Raw genomic sequence first — 18,019 nt, 5'->3', positions numbered from 1 at the left:
GAACACTAAACTGGCCAATTCAGCGCCTACGATCAATTCAGAACCAAGTTAAGGTCAATCCGTAGAACGTCGGATGGTGATGTGTTTGTTGTGTGTGTTGTGCGCCGACAGATTTTCTTGTTCCGCGACCTCTGTCTTTATTATGAATGCACGTGAAAAGACTCAGTGGTGAAACGTTGGGATTAAGAAGGGGCACCCGTACGAGTCGTTCGGCTTCGTTGAGACGGTTTCAGCTTGCTGTGACCACAGCCTGGACAAGGTAGTACGCACACACTCCCCGTTTCTGCTGTCATTTAGCGACTTCCTGGACCTTTATGCCTCTCGATTGTGAGGGCATGCTGAGGGCCAATATTTTCTTTACGCATAATGTCATTCACAGCTCGGGTTGTGTAGTATTTTTGTTTAAAGGTGAACGCGTACTCTAGGTTCAATGTCGCAGGTGTGGGTGACCTATTTGGCCGCCACTGACAACAGTCCCCTGCAGAATTGCGAATTTGTTGTTATCCGATAAATTTATAACATATATGAACCTCTTAGTATAGGTCGTACCTACGTGTACTATTAATTTCGTTCAAGTCATAAATTGTGCTGTCAATTGAAAACTATTAGCTGCGGACCATTAAAAAAGATCTAAAACTTTGTTTCTCGCGGATCACTTATTGTGTGTAAACGTTATCGTACACATTTTTTTTTACACAGATGTTTTAGGCTACACTATCACTCCATTGTTAATATATACACACACATACACATTAACATATTGTCATTGCTTGCTGTCGAACTCAGAACGGGAACAAAATTTCTACACCTATTACAGTTGAACAGTGCTTCAGAAGGGGGTCACACATGAAAAAGCATTGCTTACATTCCAAAAAATGTTTGCAGCAAGTAGTGGGCTTTAACTTCGTTGCACATTTGCTACAAAGCTTTTATTTGTGTTTGAAACTAAGAGCTTGGTGCTAAAAGAAGTGCATTTGCATTGATACTCCTCTGCCTCCTTTCTTGGTTTTGCTGGTTGCAGAAATGAATATGAGCGTGACAGACATTTGCCAGAACACGCGCATGGGCCGTGAATCTGCGCTTCTTGGGAACTATGAGTCGGCCATTGTCTACTACCAAGGGGTGATACAGCAGATCCACCGCCACATCCAGATGATTGCCGGGGATCCAATGCGCAAGGAGCGCTGGCAGCAGGTACACTCGTTCTTGCATCTGAGAGCAGTGCAGGCAGTACTGCCTTACAAGGATTGAGTGTGGTGCAACCTCGTCGACACTTTTATGGCACATTCACACTGGCTGTTGGGTTGCATTTGCAAAGCGGTTTCCACACACCAAGAAGCGGTTGGCGGTTTCTTGTTCACGCGTGATCATTTGAGAGACAATCCAAAATTCTCTTTAATCCATGATCCAAAACCAAAATGGAACCATTTTTGTACTGAAGGTTTTTCTTCAGGATGTTCGCACGCATCATGAGTTCAGGCAATGAAGAAAGGATATGCGGCCCCTCAAAACCCGCCTGTGACTCCCTCGACTTTGCACACACAAGGAAAGCCCAGCTAGGCTTACTTAGCTGGGTTTTGCTTGTGTGCGAAGTCAGGCGGAACTTGTTTTCGGAATAGAAGGCCTGTTTTCTCCCTGCATTATTCGCTCTTATCATTTTCGAAGTAGCAAGCGTCACTGGTGGACCATGGCGCGGGGAATGTGTTCTGTGCTAGCCTGTCGTTGCTTCGTTGGCGGCGGACTCTCCTCTTGTCACTTGCACGTCGATAGAGTCTGCGGTTTGTTTGACATTAAGCTCAAATAAATGCCATTTGGATTACCTATGCGTCGTCTGGTACATACATTTTATTTCTTGAATAGATTCTGTATTTCTTTTGGTAGTAGAAACGTTACAGGTCGAGCTATCGCAGGTACCCTGGCAGCTCCGTCGTAGTTTGTTGGCTACGCAATTAGGCTCACGACATCTCTATCGACCTTCCTGTCAGTCATGCACGGTGTTGAAAGCTTTTAGTAGTTCACTCGACTGCTTTAGTGGGTTTAAGAGCTGTCATTTCGGTCGATCGGGGGCAGGTTTTGATGTTCTGCGGGCAAGGATTAACAAGGCAGTGCAGCGACGAGCTTTGGCACCCCGAATAATAAACAAACTAGCTTACCCGAACCAAACCACCGGAGCGAAGTGTGTTAAACTTACTAGTCAAATTTTTTCGCGGCAGATTTAAGTGATGGACGTGAAAATATTGTTTCTTTGTGGATTTGTCCGCTGCAACGTAAGGACATCAGCGCCTTGAACGCCTCACCAGCGACAAATGCCATTTTGTTTTGAAAGCCACTGACGTCACGTCAGTGTCGCATTGTGATTGGTTGCTGGTTTGAGAAAGCGGTTAGAAAAAATTGGTCCCGAAGCGGTTGGCAAAAATGCGCCCCAGCCGCTTTGCTGTTGAGAGCGCTCGGATCCGCTCTGTGGTTGCAAATCCGCTTCCAGTGGGAACGCGCCCTTACACAATGTTCCTACACTGCCTTGTGTCAACCCATGACGTGCCATGTGACCCGCACCATAAAAAGTTTCGAGCCTACTCGCCTATAGCATCAATGTTGTGGCAACAAAAAGTGGAGAAAAAAACAGAAAAGTTGCAGGCTAGCAGGTGCACTGTCAACATCACAGAAACCTGAGACTGAGGAATAAAGCAGAGATGACATGCACTAAGGTCTCGTATTGTGTTAGAGAAGTTTGTGTGGGTCTTTCCTTTTTTTTCCAGACTGCTAAGAAGCAACTTCTTAAATTTATTTTTATTTAAACTTCAGATCTGTAGGGGTGGCAAGATGTTCATCGTCAGCTCAAGCCACTCTCTGAGCACTTTTAGCGCAACATGTTTGCCGGGCTGACAGCTTTCATCCTGCCTCTTTCAGTCCTCTATAATTGTAAACAACATGTAGATTATCTAGTCGCACTATACACTCTCAAAACTCAAGGTGGGCGACGCCGAAGTATCACGAAGAAAAGAAATTCAACCTGAATTTTTGACTAGCCAACGTATAAAACTATACATTTTCTTTATGTCTTACTATCTCAACAAGCAATTTGTACTTTGAAGCCTCGCAAAATATATGTAATGTGTAAGCTAAACACTTAAAAAATTCAATGCAGGAGCATAAAAATTGGAACCTAGAAAAATGTTAATTACTGTCCAGCGCTTGCTTAAGCTCTGAAAAACTCAAGTCCTCGAGCAAATTAAGTGAGAAAGTACCCTTCTAATTTCCACCGGGATTCTGCAGAATCCTACCATTGGGGAAACTGACTGGTATATTATATGAGAGTATGTATTTGGGTTAGTTGGTATTACATACTGTTTGGATTAAAGCACAAAAAATATATAGACAAGTAGGAGAGTAAGTAGTATCTGCCCTTTATTCGTGTGCACTTTAATCTTTACAGGATATTGTAAATTACCTAGTTTTCGTGAGGAGTTCATTTTCGCGAATCTCACGACGGGAAAAATATTTGGAAAAATTGTTCTCGCGAATATATCACTCTACGGTAATAAATACATAGCACATCACTGCAAATTGTAAAATTTATGTGTCTGCAAGATATTTACAAACCCCCCCTACTTTCGTAAATTTGCGAAATATTGAGCCTGCAAAAATAAAGTTGTTGATAGTATATTGTAGCGTGACAATCTTTAATTTCAACTTCCTTGTTTCCCTCCAGTGGAGTAGGGAAGGGAGACAAAGAAATCAAATGGATTCTGCCAGAGATGAATTTTCTCCTCGGCACCAATCATAAAGTTAATTATAATGCTATTTTTTTTGTTCTGTTCCCGTAGATTCAGCAGGAGCTTGCGCAGGAGTATGAGTATGTGAAGGACATTCAGAATGTGCTGAGCGGCTTCCGCTCGGACAGCCATCTGGAGCGGATCCCCACGAGTCGGATCAGCTACGACGAAGGAGCCCTGGACCCCGAGGCCTGGCTGACCCCTCGCGACCCCGAAGTCTGGCCGGCACCCACGCCCGTCGAGCACAAGTACGTCTGCGGCGGCCCAACTCGCTCTTTTTGCTGTCCGGGGCAGGAGCGTTCCGTTGGTCACGTCACGGCCCACACTTGCACTGTTACTTGCATGTACTGTCGCGCTCGATGTGAGCCGAAACGCTCCTTCGCGCCTCTTTGGCGTACCTGCCAGTTGTTGAGAGAGAGCTGTGGTCCCGACTAGGAATTGAATGCAAAGTTGAGGCTCCATTTTTCGGATTCGTTGACAGTTTGAGGGACGACAGAGCTTGTGGGGAGCATTCGCGTAGTGGTACCAGTAAGCTGAGCAGCTTTTGGCTTCCTCGCCAGCGCACTCGGCGGTGTTCCTGTGAGTCCAGAAATTGGGATAGCAAAAGGAATGCCGAAGAAATTCACAAGGGTTGGATTCTGGGCTGTCTGGTACCAACTCGGCACTTTAGAAGAAAGCTGACAAAAGATGGGGTCAAAAGGAAAATACTAGTAATCAGGCATTCATTTTATTTTTTTTATTTTCAACGTGTCTTCTGTTGAGTTTTCTTTTTATACGATGACCCGAGAAGTTACAGTTGAACCTCGATTTAACGAAGTCACCGGGACCCGCTAATTATTTCATTAAATCGGAAACTTCGTAGAATTGAGGAAGGTAGACCTCGCGCTTAGGCTGTGTGCGGAATCCGAATTTGTTCGTTGAATTGTGAAATTCGTAAAATCGGGTTTCATAAAATAGAGGTTCAACTGTATATGTTACCGTAATAACCCGAGCGATGGCCCACCTAAAATCGAAAGCAAATAGGGTGAAATTTAGGAGTGGCTTAACTTTTGGTGTGCAATAAAAACAAATAGTTGAGAAGTGCTAGTTCTAGGTTCAGCAACCTGCGAAACTTGCAATTGCAGGTGGGAGAGACAAACTAAATTCGACCGCCATTCTCGGTCAGAAATGTTCGCTAATCTCCTGCCGGGGCTAAGTAACACCATTTTGCCAAGGTGACCATTGGCCAGGGCCTTGCAAATAGAAGTGGGTTGTCTTTCGGTGTTTTTGTAAAAATTGTGTTGAAAATATGGGTAAGTTATCTGTCAGCGGTATTACAGTATATCTGAGGCAAAAAACAATTGGAAGAAGAGCAAACAAATGGAGGGTTAAATCAAAAGAAAACAGCTGGAGATCACCCATACAACTAAAAGATACGAGATCAACACGAATTACACGAGCTGCCTTGATCTCATGATCCGAAGGAACACCAGCAAGATTATTTTTAACATCTTGGAGCCCGAGTTGTGAAAAGCTCAGCAGTTTGCCGTATCTTCTTTATTACTTCTAAGAATATTTCAGTGGCATCACGCTTTGAACTATCGTACAAGTGAGAGACAAAAACACTCGGCATACGATTCGTCCCACGTTCCAGGCCGGGCCCCTCGATTCGGCCGGTGGGTCGAAACAGACGCTCGGAAACGTCTCGCACCACGAGCCACCGGGGCAACGGGAGCGGCAGCGGAAGCAAGAGCGGCGGGGGTGGCAGCAACCCCGTCAAGCGGGGAGCGGACTCCAAGACGGCTCGAAAGGAGGACAAGGACAAGCCACGCAAAGACAAGGATTCCAAGAAGGAAGACGGCGCCAGCAAGGACAAGGTGCGCCCCTCTAGTGCACTCTTCGTGTCCCTCCCCTGCCTTTTGCGGGGTGCCAGTGAGGTTGTTCGGAGCACGTTGGCATTTTGACGAACGACCGCCTGGATCGTGACATCCGACGGCATGACGCGCCTCCTCCTGGGACGCAGTTCGCGCCACTTTGGGACAATACCGTCGACGCATGGGTGGGATAGGACGTTAAACGCACCAGTTGAAGACGCGTTTCATGCTCCGTAGTGGCACCGCACACACACTACAATCTCATCCCCAATGTCAACCGGTGCAGGAGCCCGAGGAGAAGCGGTTTGACGGCACGGGCTACGACCATGACCTGGTGGACACGCTGGAGAGGGACATCCTGCAGAGGAATCCCAGCGTGCGCTGGAACGACATTGCCGACCTGCAGGAGGCCAAGAAGCTGCTCGAAGAAGCTGTGGTGCTGCCCATCTGGATGCCGGACTTCTTCAAGGGCATCCGCAGGCCCTGGAAGGTAGCCTGCCGTAGAACGGCAATTGCTCGTGCCGTTTTTGTTCGCCCAACGTTCCGGAATCGGCCAAGATACGAAGCACGTATAGATTTGGCTAGTAAATGTGACCAGCTCTATTTTCTCGCAGTTGGCTTTTGCAGGACCTGCCCAAACGGGTGCTGGTCTGATAGCCTTGGTTGGGCACGTATTTGCTGCATCACAAAAAGCGCTTGAGTTTGTGGTAAGACGTTGCTTGCTGCGAGCCATTTGGGTGCGATGGCAGTTACTAGGAAGGCATTGCAATAGCCTCTGCACTTGTTTGGTCATTAAATAACATTTTCTCAATTCTGTGACGACGCAGGTGGGCACTTTATGTGACCTGGGCATATGCTCTCTATTTTACAGTAGTTGTACAGAGCCAGACTTTTTGTAAGAGGGACCTAGTATGTCTTCTAGTGTAGTTGAGACTGTACTTTCGATAGCTCCTTTGCACTTCTGACTTTCTTGCCCTGAAAACTGCTGATTTTTGGGTACTCGACAATCACTCGCTAGCTTCGACGTTGAATCATGCAGACTCCAAAGTTTCGTCTGAAGAACAGTGGTGCTATTTTCTTTCCCCCCACAGATGTCAACAATTGGTGCGATTTGTTGTGCGAAAATAAATAGCGCCGTTCAATGTTGAAATTCCTTTTTTTATTTCCTGTATAAATATTTTGCGGGGCCTGTCGCGAGGGAATATTATCGTTGTTCTCATCTTGCGCCGCAAACGCTGTGACCTCTCCGCAGGGGGTGCTGATGGTGGGGCCCCCCGGCACGGGAAAGACCATGCTTGCCAAAGCAGTGGCCACGGAGTGCGGTACTACTTTCTTCAACGTGTCGTCCTCCACCCTTACGTCAAAGTACCGAGGGGAGAGCGAGAAGCTGGTGCGCCTCCTCTTCGAGATGGTGAGCCTCTCCTTCCCGTTCTTTATGCTTCAAGCCTCGTGACTGTTCTTAACCTTTGCCTCTACAACATCTCAGTGTAGGCCATCGAGGAGAAAATAACACCTTTTTTATTTTAGTATTTTTCTAGTAAACATAGAGAGCTGTTTTAACACTAAGAATGCAAAGGTCATGTTGTTTCATATTTGTTGTTATATTAGATGCCTGGGGTTGACAGTCTAAAAAATAGTGGTTCGGGAGTAAATGGATTCGGTACCCCCTCTCTTTTCCTTCTGGTTTAGCAGAGAGGGATGATGGCTTCTTTGTAGAGTGGAACCTTGATGTTCCGACGGGAAACGTGCAACAAATTCGACAGCTGCATTAGGAGGTGGGCGGTGGCGCGGCAATGCAGAGAGTTCTGCGCTCCTGCGCACCATTTCATCAGAGGGTCTAAAAACTCCGCTGGCAACCCAAGACAGCCACAGCGCCGGGAGGGAGCAAGAGACAGCGCCTTCTCTTCTCCTCCCCGGGTTCTGAAATGCCTCGGCGTTCTCGCGTTGCATCCTTGCTCAGCTTATTCTGTCGTTCTCTCATCTACCTTTGCTCTCCTCTGCGCGCCACTTTCTCCAACTTGTTGCTTCTCCCAGGAGTGAGCACGCTTCTGCTGGTTCCCGCCGTTCTCGCTTTTAGGGAGCGTAAAAAGTGACATGGATAATAATAATCAGCTGTACTTCGTCAAAGTACAGCAGATTATTAGCTTAGACATCGTTTAAAACCGCCGTTTGTCTTTTTCACGCGAGGCTGATCACTGTATCCGTAATTATCGTATTATCTGAAGATGCGACTCGTGGATTATACAACGATTTCGCACGGTCCTGCAATTGTTGTATAATCATGGTTTCACTGTATCAACTTTGGGGCTGAAGGTGATCTACAATGAGGACATAAGCGATGCTTTGTGGGAGCCATACCTAGGTCACGGCGTCTCAATGGCCAACAAGATGTAGCTGCAGTTTTGGGTGTCGGTTGGGCGTGAGAGGCATTGCGCATGCATTTTTCTCCGTTTCACCTTACCTCCGAGTGCGGTGGATGCTACGAGCCATCCTGGCCGATCCAGCTCCGTGAATGTAGCACATAATACAGCAAACTTGCGTTAGTTTGACCTCGGTTAATTCAACTTTTTGTTTAATTCGATTGTGTTCAAAAGTCCCGGCTAACACCCATACATTTCTATGCGAAAAAAAGTTTGATAGTTCGAGCTCGGGAAGACTCCGCATCTAATAATTCGTCCCGAGCGAAGGCGCGCGGGCTCACACTGCATGGCACCATGGCAGAAAAACCACCAACGTGCGGCGAAACACGGGCCCTTTGCTGCTTAACCGAACGTGTGCAAATGTGCGCCTGCTCCTCTACGCCGTTGAGATGGACCATAGCGAATGACACGAGCCAGTGCAACTAATCTGGCATGGAGTAGCATGGAGAACATAGCACGTGGTGGAGCGCAGAGGCAGCGTGCGCTCTCAAAGTGCTTTTCTGTAGCATCATGTGCAGTTCATCTTGCGCACCAAAAAATGCAAATTCACTTTCCCTTTTTGCTTTTTTTTGGTTGCCACGGTTTGGTTGCTTCGCACCAAAGTCGGCTCGTAAAGCTTTCTCAGCGATATGCGCGCTCTTGAAGTGCTTTTCTGTAGCATTGTGTGCAGTCCATCTTGCGCGTCGGAAAGCGCAGGCTCTCTTTTCCCTTTTTTTTTTGTCGTTACTATTTTTCTTTGTTGCCGACGGTCTGGCTGCCCGGCGCCAAAATCAGCTTGTAAAACTTACTTTTTTCTCTCTCTTCTTTTTTTGTTTTGTTTTTTGTAGTGCGCGATTTTTTGGGAACGGGGTGTTTAATTACGCTGCTCTCCGGAGCATGCTTATGATCATGCGTTTTAAGCGCAGATGGCAGCAGACCATCCGTGAGTACTTTGAACAATAAAAGGAAGTTTAATTTTAACCGTCTTTCTGTCCTTTTTTACTTCGATCCTTCGGATAATTCGACCAAATTTCAAGGTCCCGTCGAAGTCGAATTAACGAAAGTTTACTGTATGCCCTCCGCGCACCACTGCACCCCTTCTTCAAGGTCGGGTAACACTCACCTGGCCATGGACCGGCTCGTATGGCTCGTAGCGTCCGCCGCGGTTGGTCGTAAGGGGAAACTGAGTATAGCCACTCAATCTCGAACCCAGTCGCGTGTTCATGTGGCAGCACCTATTTGGAAGAAGGTGGATTACATCCCATGCGATGGCGGAGGCCTCGGTTTTTATTGCAATCTGGTGTTTTCTTTTGCTCGAACTTGCTTATGGAAAAAGACAATATTTCATTGTTGTGTCGTGTTGCTTGTCACCTGTGGAAGTGCAAGCACTGTGGTATCCAGGAGTAAGGTTTCTTTACTACATGCATACCTCTTGTCTGGTCACTGTCGCCAAGTATGAGGGGAGGCTGCAGGTTGCATGGCAGCACACGCATTAGCACAAAATGTTACAGCAGTGGGACGTAGTGAGCGTCATCGCTGCGGCTTTGACACCTTCAGTCTGGGAACTTTAGCTCCTCCAGTTCGAGTGGCCAGAAGAAAGGTTGCTTAGTCTCATCTTTGATTGTCCGCTATCTTTGGTCCAGGCCCGGTTTCATGCGCCAAGCACCATATTCATAGACGAGATTGACTCCCTCTGCTCTCGAAGGGGCTCTGACTCGGAACACGAGGCCAGCCGCCGCGTCAAGTCCGAGCTGCTCATTCAAATGGACGGTAAGTCCACCGCTCTGTCTCTGAGCAGATGCTCCGCACATCTGGTTGAAGCCACAGCAAATCTGTTGGAGTGGGTTCGCAGCAAGGTCAGTTTTGTCTTTTGCTGCGCAACATATTATGAAAGGTCATTCTAGCCAAACTTTGGTACGCTTCCGAAGGACGTAGAAAATTCCTTTAGGAAGTTTCCTCTTAATTTTATAAAGTATGAAAATCATCTCTGAAAATATGCGTGCCTTTTCCTCTGTGCTCTTTCTCACTGCTGTTCTTTTGTTTTCTCCTCACTGCCCGATTCCCGGGCACCAATGGTAACCTCAAAAGAGCTAAGCCCACACAGCTAAACTATGCGTTGGCATCACAAGCTTTGCAAGTGATGAAATGTGTTTGGGGGTGTCAAAAATGAGACCTTTCAAAAAAGGTTTTAGGCGCAAATTTTGTCATGTTGAAATTTTGTTAACATGGCTATTAGTATAATGCACACGCTACACCAAAACGGGGCAACGTTTTCTTTTAGGCTAAAGTGTGACTTAAAAAAACAATAAAATAAAAAAAATATTTTATTTTTATTTTAAGGGGTTTAGATGAATCAAGTATTTAACAAAAGAACAACAACAACTTAATATATATATTGCATTATATTTGCATTGCTATATGCAATTTAGGTGGAGAAGCTGGATCCGCCCAGTGCGCCCAGTGCTTACACCTCCCATCGGCTGGAGTGATGATCGACATGTGAAATATAGACTGAAATATAGACATAATAGTCTTTTGTTCGACGTATTTTTATGTTTGAGAAATAAATGATTTAGATAGTCATTATTGTTTTAAAAATATAGTGAGGTTGCTTTTTTTGTCTTGGTTTAAAACGATAACAAACATGGCTGTCGGCATTTGCGGTGAGCGATTACAAACACTACGTAGCTCCTTGAGGTCGTCTATTCTTAAGAGTGAGAGTTATTTTGCGTTTTCCGAGACATTTAGAGGATCTCCTCAACCGACATAGTTTTCAGAGAACAATGTCCCAATTACACGCCTTCGAAAGTGTTGTGTGGTTGGTTGTTTTCTTTGCGTGGTTCGCGTAAGCCCAGCATCCCACGTCAACTATTTTGTTCAGTCTGGTTTGATTTGCTTGTCTGCATGTGTCGACGCTGAATAAAGACAATAGTTCTTTTAAAAGCGGCTCCGGTGAATAGTGGAACCGTCGTGATAGCGACCATAGTTCTACTACTGAGAGGTTACCTGGACAGGTAAGAATTTGCGAGCCATTTGGCCGGAAGCAATTGGCTGTTCTCCTCGCATCAGTTTTGTACGGGTGTGTCCCTGTTAGTTCACTCCCAGGGCCTGTAGCTCTCGAGTTTTGAGCAGGGCACTTGACTTGCCAGAGCAAATATTTTTAGGTTTCATTTTAATTGTGCGTCATTTCGCTCACCCACCTTGCTCGCTGACGCTATGCGGGGAAACAATAAGAACAGGAAAGCTGAAAGAACCCCATAGCTATTCTGTTGAGTTTTTAATGCATGAGCATTAGTGCCCTGGTACATGCATTGACCTTGGACGGTTTGGAGTATTCAAAGGTTGCAACGTCAGCACAGCCCCACTGGCTGTGGAAGCTGGCTAGGAAACACCTTCTGCAGGCATCGACAGATGGTGGCGGCGTGCATATTTTGAGAGGTTAGGCGACAGGACGCATAGCAACGGAGGCTGCACTGGATTGGCTGGTTATAGGGAGCGACGCCCTGACATAGCACCTAGCACAACCGAAGTTTGCCGGCGACGTCCCCCTTCGCCAATTTTGGCGCTGCGCAGTGGGGGACGGCGGGGGCATCACTAGGGTGTATGTAAATCTACCCCCCCATTCACGACACTTCATGGTGACATTTTGCGGATGGCTCATTACAAAATATTATAACCCACCTTGGCCCACCCGTACACGCTGCTTCGGGGTGCCCTGCCAGTGATCCAAGTACGCCCTAGCCCCGCTGTCCCCCATCGCACCTCGGTTGCTAGGTGTTACATCACGCTGTCCGCTCTCTATAACCAGCCAATTCTGTGCGGCAACCGTTGCTATGCGTCCTATCGCCTAACCTCTTGAAATAAGTAACCATGGTGCGGGTGTGCGCTTTGGACACCCTCAAAAGCTCCTTCCGCCGGCCTTGGAGACCCGTGGACACACACGGGCTGCGATTCCGTTCTTCGGCCCGCTGTGCCATTCTTGGCGCATACTTACCATGCCACCGGGCCGTAAGCGCCTGGTATTGTCGCCTCTGTATGCACAATGAAATGGCTCTGTCGTTTTCCATGCATCACGTGCACGTCCTTTATGCACTTGCTAAATGACCTTATCCGCTTGCACCAGGGAGAAGAGGGGTTTTGGGAATGCTCGCCCTGCGGGAAAGTGCTGAGAGGCTGCATTCACCGTGCTTTGTTATATATACACGCTGCGCGAAATGCTAACACATTTCTTTGTGAATCGGTTTGGCGGCAGCAGGAATTTCAGCCCATTCTTTTTAATTTTAGTCCTATTGATCACTTTTTAGTGCACATCAACAGACGCTTGTATCGGACCGTGGCTTGTTCATAATAGAGCGCTAGAATGCCACTCTCGTGGTCATGTCTTGCGGGCATTCTGTGTGGTGGTAGGCAGTGGCGGAATAGCAGACAGATGCAGGCGATGGCGGATGCTGACAATGCGCCGCTTTCATAGTCGCGTCTTGCAGGCCTTCCAGATGGCGTTAAATGGGGGCAGAGTAGTAGATGGGCACAGACAGTGGTGGACGCTAATATGCCGCATTTACGGGCCCATCTTGCGGGCGTTGCAGACAATAATAGATTGTGTTTCAATAGTAGATAATTCCATGCAATGCCATTTGTCTGCTCGCACAACTAGCAGGTGGTGTCAGGGGGCAAACCGGACATCGCTACAGGGAGACATTAGGCTTGCGAACCTGTTCGGCAGAGCAGCCAAGTCAGTACAGTAGTAATCGGCGGAACAACCGGTCTGTGGGTGGGGCCCGGAGTGGATCGTGACCTCCACCTAAATTGTGTATTGCGTCCTAGATATTGCTGCAATTATTTTGTATTTTTAAGCTGAAATTTTTTCAGAGAAATACTAGTCCCATCTATGCACTTTAAATTTTATTTTTTTAAATGGTGAATTAAAATCTCGTCACTTTGAGCAAGAAATCATTACTGAGCTTTGTTTCGTGTAATAAATTATCAAAGTCTGGCCTGGAGAAGCGCCTCATGCTCTTTATGAATCTAGGGAAGAAGGGATTGGCAAAAGGTCAAGAGTCACGCACCCTGTGTGACTTTGCAGGGATCACCAACATCGACGACCCCACCAAGGTGGTGATGGTGTTGGCGGCCACCAACTTTCCCTGGGACATCGACGAAGCGCTGCGGAGGAGACTGGAGAAGAGAATCTACATTCCTTTGCCCAACAGTAAGGCATTGCAGCCTACGGTTGCTGCGGTCCCACCACCTTTCTTTGTAACTTTATTACAGTAGCAACCTTATTGTCAGTTTGAATACCATGTAGCTTCTTATTTCTCTTTCCCAAGATTTAATCTAAAAGTGTGCGTCACTTCACGAAAGTGTGGACAGGCTACAGCATTGAATCCCTCTTGCCCGATTCATAAAAGTGATCCCTGTCGGTCTCCATTGTAGCTTCTCCATTTTTCCTCTTCCTGGGTGATAATTCTGCTTTTGTGGGCATCTGAAAGATTGCTTTTTCAAGCTACTCGAATTGGCATTGCATATTACACCAGATTTGTATGTCGGGAGATAGCGAATTAAGAGTACAAATGTAGGGATGGTGGTGGCTCCTGTCTAAGAGTGCTGTGTCATTCATTGTTTTAACTGTTTCAGGAGAGCTGAGATAAGTGGTTTGCCTTTACACTAGGGAGCCGAAGAATGACTCGTCCTTATTCAATTTGAATTATATACTAGAATTCGCACATCAGGATGGAGAATTCCGACTGTCATCAAGTTCCTTGCAAACACTCAAGCATGTGAACAAAGACCATATTCCTGTCCTATGCTTTTTAAACATGAAAGTTTTTTCTTTCTCTCTCTAAAAAAAAAGGAAAAGCTTTTTTTCATTGCATTTCTATAGAATTTATTTGTCTCAATTTCATTTGAGGTGCTGGTCGAGAGGCCCTGCTCAAGATCAATCTGAAAGAGGTGGACGTCTCCCCCGAACTGGATGTGATCGCGATTGCCGCGAAACTGGACGGCTACTCTGGGGCCGACATCACCAACGTTTGCAGGTGTGTACAGGAAAAGCCTGCCATTGCCACAATTCCTCTCCCTGTCACAAATTTGCTGCAGTGGTTTTCAATGTTCATGTTGTATGGGTGGTCAACCTGGCCATGCCCTGACAAGATTGAAGACTTTGCCAGTGACCTGTCTACCTCAGATAGTGGTTGTTATAATAAACAAATTGGTTGACTCAACCAGTTTGTATCAGTTTTTTCTTTTTTTTTCTTAAAGAATAAAAAGAATGGAGACATTGGCTGCATCTGCAGCTCATGTCAACCTAGTTTGACATTCTCAATTTGTATTTCAGGAAGAGTTTGCACTGACACGTCAAAATCATAATTTTTTTTATTATCCGAAACGATCGAAAACAATGCCTGGACATTACCCTCAAAATTCGAAACTTGGAAATTCAGTATTTGTGAAGTAAGAAAAACAATTTCCAAATGTTGAATTTAAAGTTCCCGCGTGATCTGCGCCAATGCAGTGAAGTCAAATACTGAGCCGCCCTGCGAGCCGAGTTTCTCTCACGCCTCCGAACCAACCTGAAGTGTTGTGTTTGCCCGCAACCCACGATCCACCGCTGGCGTGCCGCTTATCACTGTGAGCAGACGGACACTTGACTTTCGAATTTGAAGTTCTTTTAGGGCCCTTTCAGTGATCTCAGATTCTTTGTGACGGTGCGAGGTCGAAGAGAACCCGCAGTGGACTCTTGTGAGCGACGTGAGGGGCCACGTCGCGCCGGTTCTGCATGAAAGGCCGCCCCGTCGGAGTCACAACCGAAATTACGATATTCAGACACCAAACCCAGTTGTTTTGACCGTTTGGCTATTTCCTTTTCAAAGTCTGCGAGGTTGTCGGGCACCTAAAAAAGACAACTTTGTCCGATTCCCCGATGATCCTCTGCTACATGCATCGAGCGCCGCCATGTTTTCCGAGGGAGGATAAAAAGCCAGGAGGCGACATCACACCGGACTTCGATTTTCGGTATTTCGAAAAGAAGGGCCGTAGTGCGTTCGCTATTGCATTAAAAAACTTGTTTTACGAATGCCGTTATTAAATGTTACAGAAATTTCGCTTGCAAAGCTTCTAAATTTAATAATATTTTACGTCACAAATCAAAAGAAGCGAGGAGGTGAGCAGGAGAGAAAAACAACAAATAAAAGGCGAAACCGCGTGGCGAAATTTTTTTTTTTGCGTTGTATCTTTTGCTTGTCTATGACTGCAACTTGCATCGCTTTAAACTACAAAAAAATGACCGCATCTCCACGTGGTGAATGATGTTGATTGGGGCGAAACTCTGGTGGTGCTGATGATGCTGATTTTGTTCATAGCTAGTGCTGATGGTGCTGATTTTTTTTATTGCTCATAAGTAGTGCTGAGTTCCGGGTTGCGTTTCGACTTCATTATTACTGCTTTATGGTCGGTGAAATGCAGAGCCAGTGGTTCTTCTAGTGGATCAGCTTGGATCCACTAGAAGCTGTGGGAACGCATCTCCACCGCTTAAGTCAACGGTCCATGTCAGAAAGAGAATGTGTGGTATGGAATGTGGTTATATACGCATTTGAGCATTTGACTGCAGCGCCCTCTCGTCTATAAACGTTGAGCCAATGCATGCAAAGTTTAACGCGATTATATACGCATTTGACCGCAGCGCCCTCTCCTGTATGGACGTTGAGCGGCTACATGCAACGTTTCATCCATGACATCCCCAGCTCTTGAGTTACTACCAGATCTTAGAGCCCCCTACTTGTCCCGCAGTCATCGCCGAGTGGTTAAGGCGATGGACTAGAATTCCATTGGGGTCTCCCTGCACAGGTTTGAATCCTGTCGACTGCGCAAACATTTTTTATTTTTTTAAGAAGACGGATGGGATGGCAATCAATGTGATCACGGACGCCGGATGGACAAGGCTAGACCCTAAGGTGCTTCGCCCCTAAAAAATATGATCTTCGGGGTGTCAGTGCCCCTTTAAATTCTGATTGTTTCACAGTAATGCAAAATTAAAGGAATGAAGGTGCCTTCAGCACAAGCTGGCAAAGTTACCTTTGGGCCGTAGTAACAGAGGGGCTTTGATTAACTGAATCAGCGAAGCTGGAAAGGGGCAATGCGGATACCCTACGATAAATTTGCACCTTTTGCGCGACGGTCCTTGTTGTAAACGTATTCGGCGGTAGACTCTTAGGCTAATTGAGGCGATGCTTTCTTTCAGAGACGCCTCCATGATGGCCATGCGAAGGCGGATCAACGGCCTCACACCGGAAGAGATCCGGAACTTGTCCAAGGAAGAGCTGGAACTTCCCGTGAGCGCCGACGACTTTCAGGAGGCAATTCGGAAGATCAACAAATCCGTCAGCAAGGAAGACTTGGAGAAATACGAGAAGTGGATGGCCGAATTCGGGTCTACCTAGGGAGCATTTTGCATATCGAAATTTGTGTAAGAATTGATTTCGTGCAACTTCAAAAGGGTGAATGCTTGGAAATAACTTTTCCACAGAGAGAAATATTTCAGACTTCGAGTGCAGGCATGTCACTTCCTTTATATATGCAAGGTTTCTGAAAGTTTCTTATTTTTGTAGCTAGAAGTTGGATTGTTGTTCAAATTGAAGGGGGACCCTTACGAGCCTTTGGTTATTTTTTCTACCCCTTTAGCTTTTATGTGCAACTTTTTTATATTTTCTGACAGGGTTGGGTTGTCCTATTGCTGTCGTATGTTGCTGAGACTTGTGATAGGGGTGGCATTTCAAGGACCTTTTGAGGAAGCAAGAGAATGTAGTTGTGAGGATGTATACAGGCGACGATAGTTCTAATATTAGTACTTTTAATACAATAGCGTATGTAAGGTAGCTAACAAATTTGCTATTTTTCACATTTTTTGTTGGTGAATTTAGACAATAGCTTTTATTGTTTTATAACTTTTTAAGGTGACTGCTCTAATTGTGAAACATTCTAACAATTGTTTTTTTTACTTTTAATTTGAAACTGATTTTGTTCGTTGAACAGACAATTCAGGTAGCAATAACTCTAGAGAAGTTGGCTTAAAAGTTGATGTGTGGATACCTACAAGTTATTTTGGGATAGAGGGAGCGTGCCATAGTAGCTTTGTAATAAAATTTTTAATTTATAATATAGGGTGTCCCAAGTCACCAGGCTCAATCTAAAATGAACCGTAAAAACGACGCCTGCACGTAGCAACCTAAACTCTTCGTCAAAGGTGCATTTCACAGGTCGGTTTTTTCTTGTAAAATTAGAAAGCATAGCTCCCTTTCTTTAAAAACTAGGGCCAAGAAACTTGCCAGGGTCAACGGCGGGCGGTGGACCAAGTCGAGTGGCAGGGCCACTGATCTCTATGTCTATTTGCTGGATCACGTTTGACCAGCTCTGCCTATGGATGGGAATGCGGCCACGGTTGGCCATCTTTTTGGTAGAGTTATATTATCTCTAGCCATCATAGTAATATGGTGGACAGCACAATGGTGGCAGGCTGCCACAAAATAGCCGTGGATCTAGTACACTGTACCGTGGGTGATATTTCGTGCTTGATTGAAATCGTTCGACGAAGCAGATCCTTGAAACCCGGCGTGAATGGTAGCCTCATCTTTGAGGACCCGGCGGAAGTTCTACGAAAGTGCAGCACCGGGGGAAAGCAGCACAGCTCGCATCGAAAGCAGACTCCGCACCGGCATCTGCTTTCAATGCTTCTTTTGATGCGACTTTCGATGTGTGCTGTGCTGCTTTTGCCCGGTGCTGCGATTTCGTCAAACTTTCACCGGGTCCTCAAAGATCGGGCTACCGTTCATGCCGGGTTTCAAAAACATGTTTCGTTAAACAGTTTCAATCAAGTACGAAATATCATCCACGCTATTTTGATGGCAGCCTGCCACCACAACTGCCACAATTTTTTAGTTAAAAAATAAATGCAAGTTTTTGGCCCTATTTTTTTTTACAGAAAGGGAGCTAAGCTTTCTCA

General features: G+C 46.1%; 1 protein-coding gene across 1 annotated transcript; it reads left to right on the top strand.

Moving 5' to 3' along the window:
- The first annotated feature begins 48 nt into the window (after positions 1-48).
- On the top strand, positions 49-17,232 carry LOC8053557 (katanin p60 ATPase-containing subunit A-like 1). Its single transcript, XM_029989956.4, has 10 exons — positions 49-259; positions 1,022-1,194; positions 3,825-4,021; positions 5,407-5,629; positions 5,913-6,116; positions 6,879-7,037; positions 9,669-9,795; positions 13,109-13,234; positions 13,934-14,060; positions 16,262-17,232. The coding sequence occupies exons 2-10, from the start codon at positions 1,024-1,026 to the stop codon at positions 16,458-16,460; spliced, it is 1,533 nt and encodes a 510-aa protein (XP_029845816.1). The 5' UTR covers positions 49-259; positions 1,022-1,023; the 3' UTR covers positions 16,461-17,232.
- Positions 17,233-18,019: the final 787 nt, after the last annotated feature.

This window comes from Ixodes scapularis, unplaced genomic scaffold, assembly GCF_016920785.2.
Source record: "Ixodes scapularis isolate PalLabHiFi unplaced genomic scaffold, ASM1692078v2 PGA_scaffold2__306_contigs__length_199485367, whole genome shotgun sequence".
Lineage (NCBI taxonomy): Eukaryota > Metazoa > Arthropoda > Arachnida > Ixodida > Ixodidae > Ixodes > Ixodes scapularis.
This window is presented reverse-complemented; position numbering and strand designations above follow the sequence as displayed.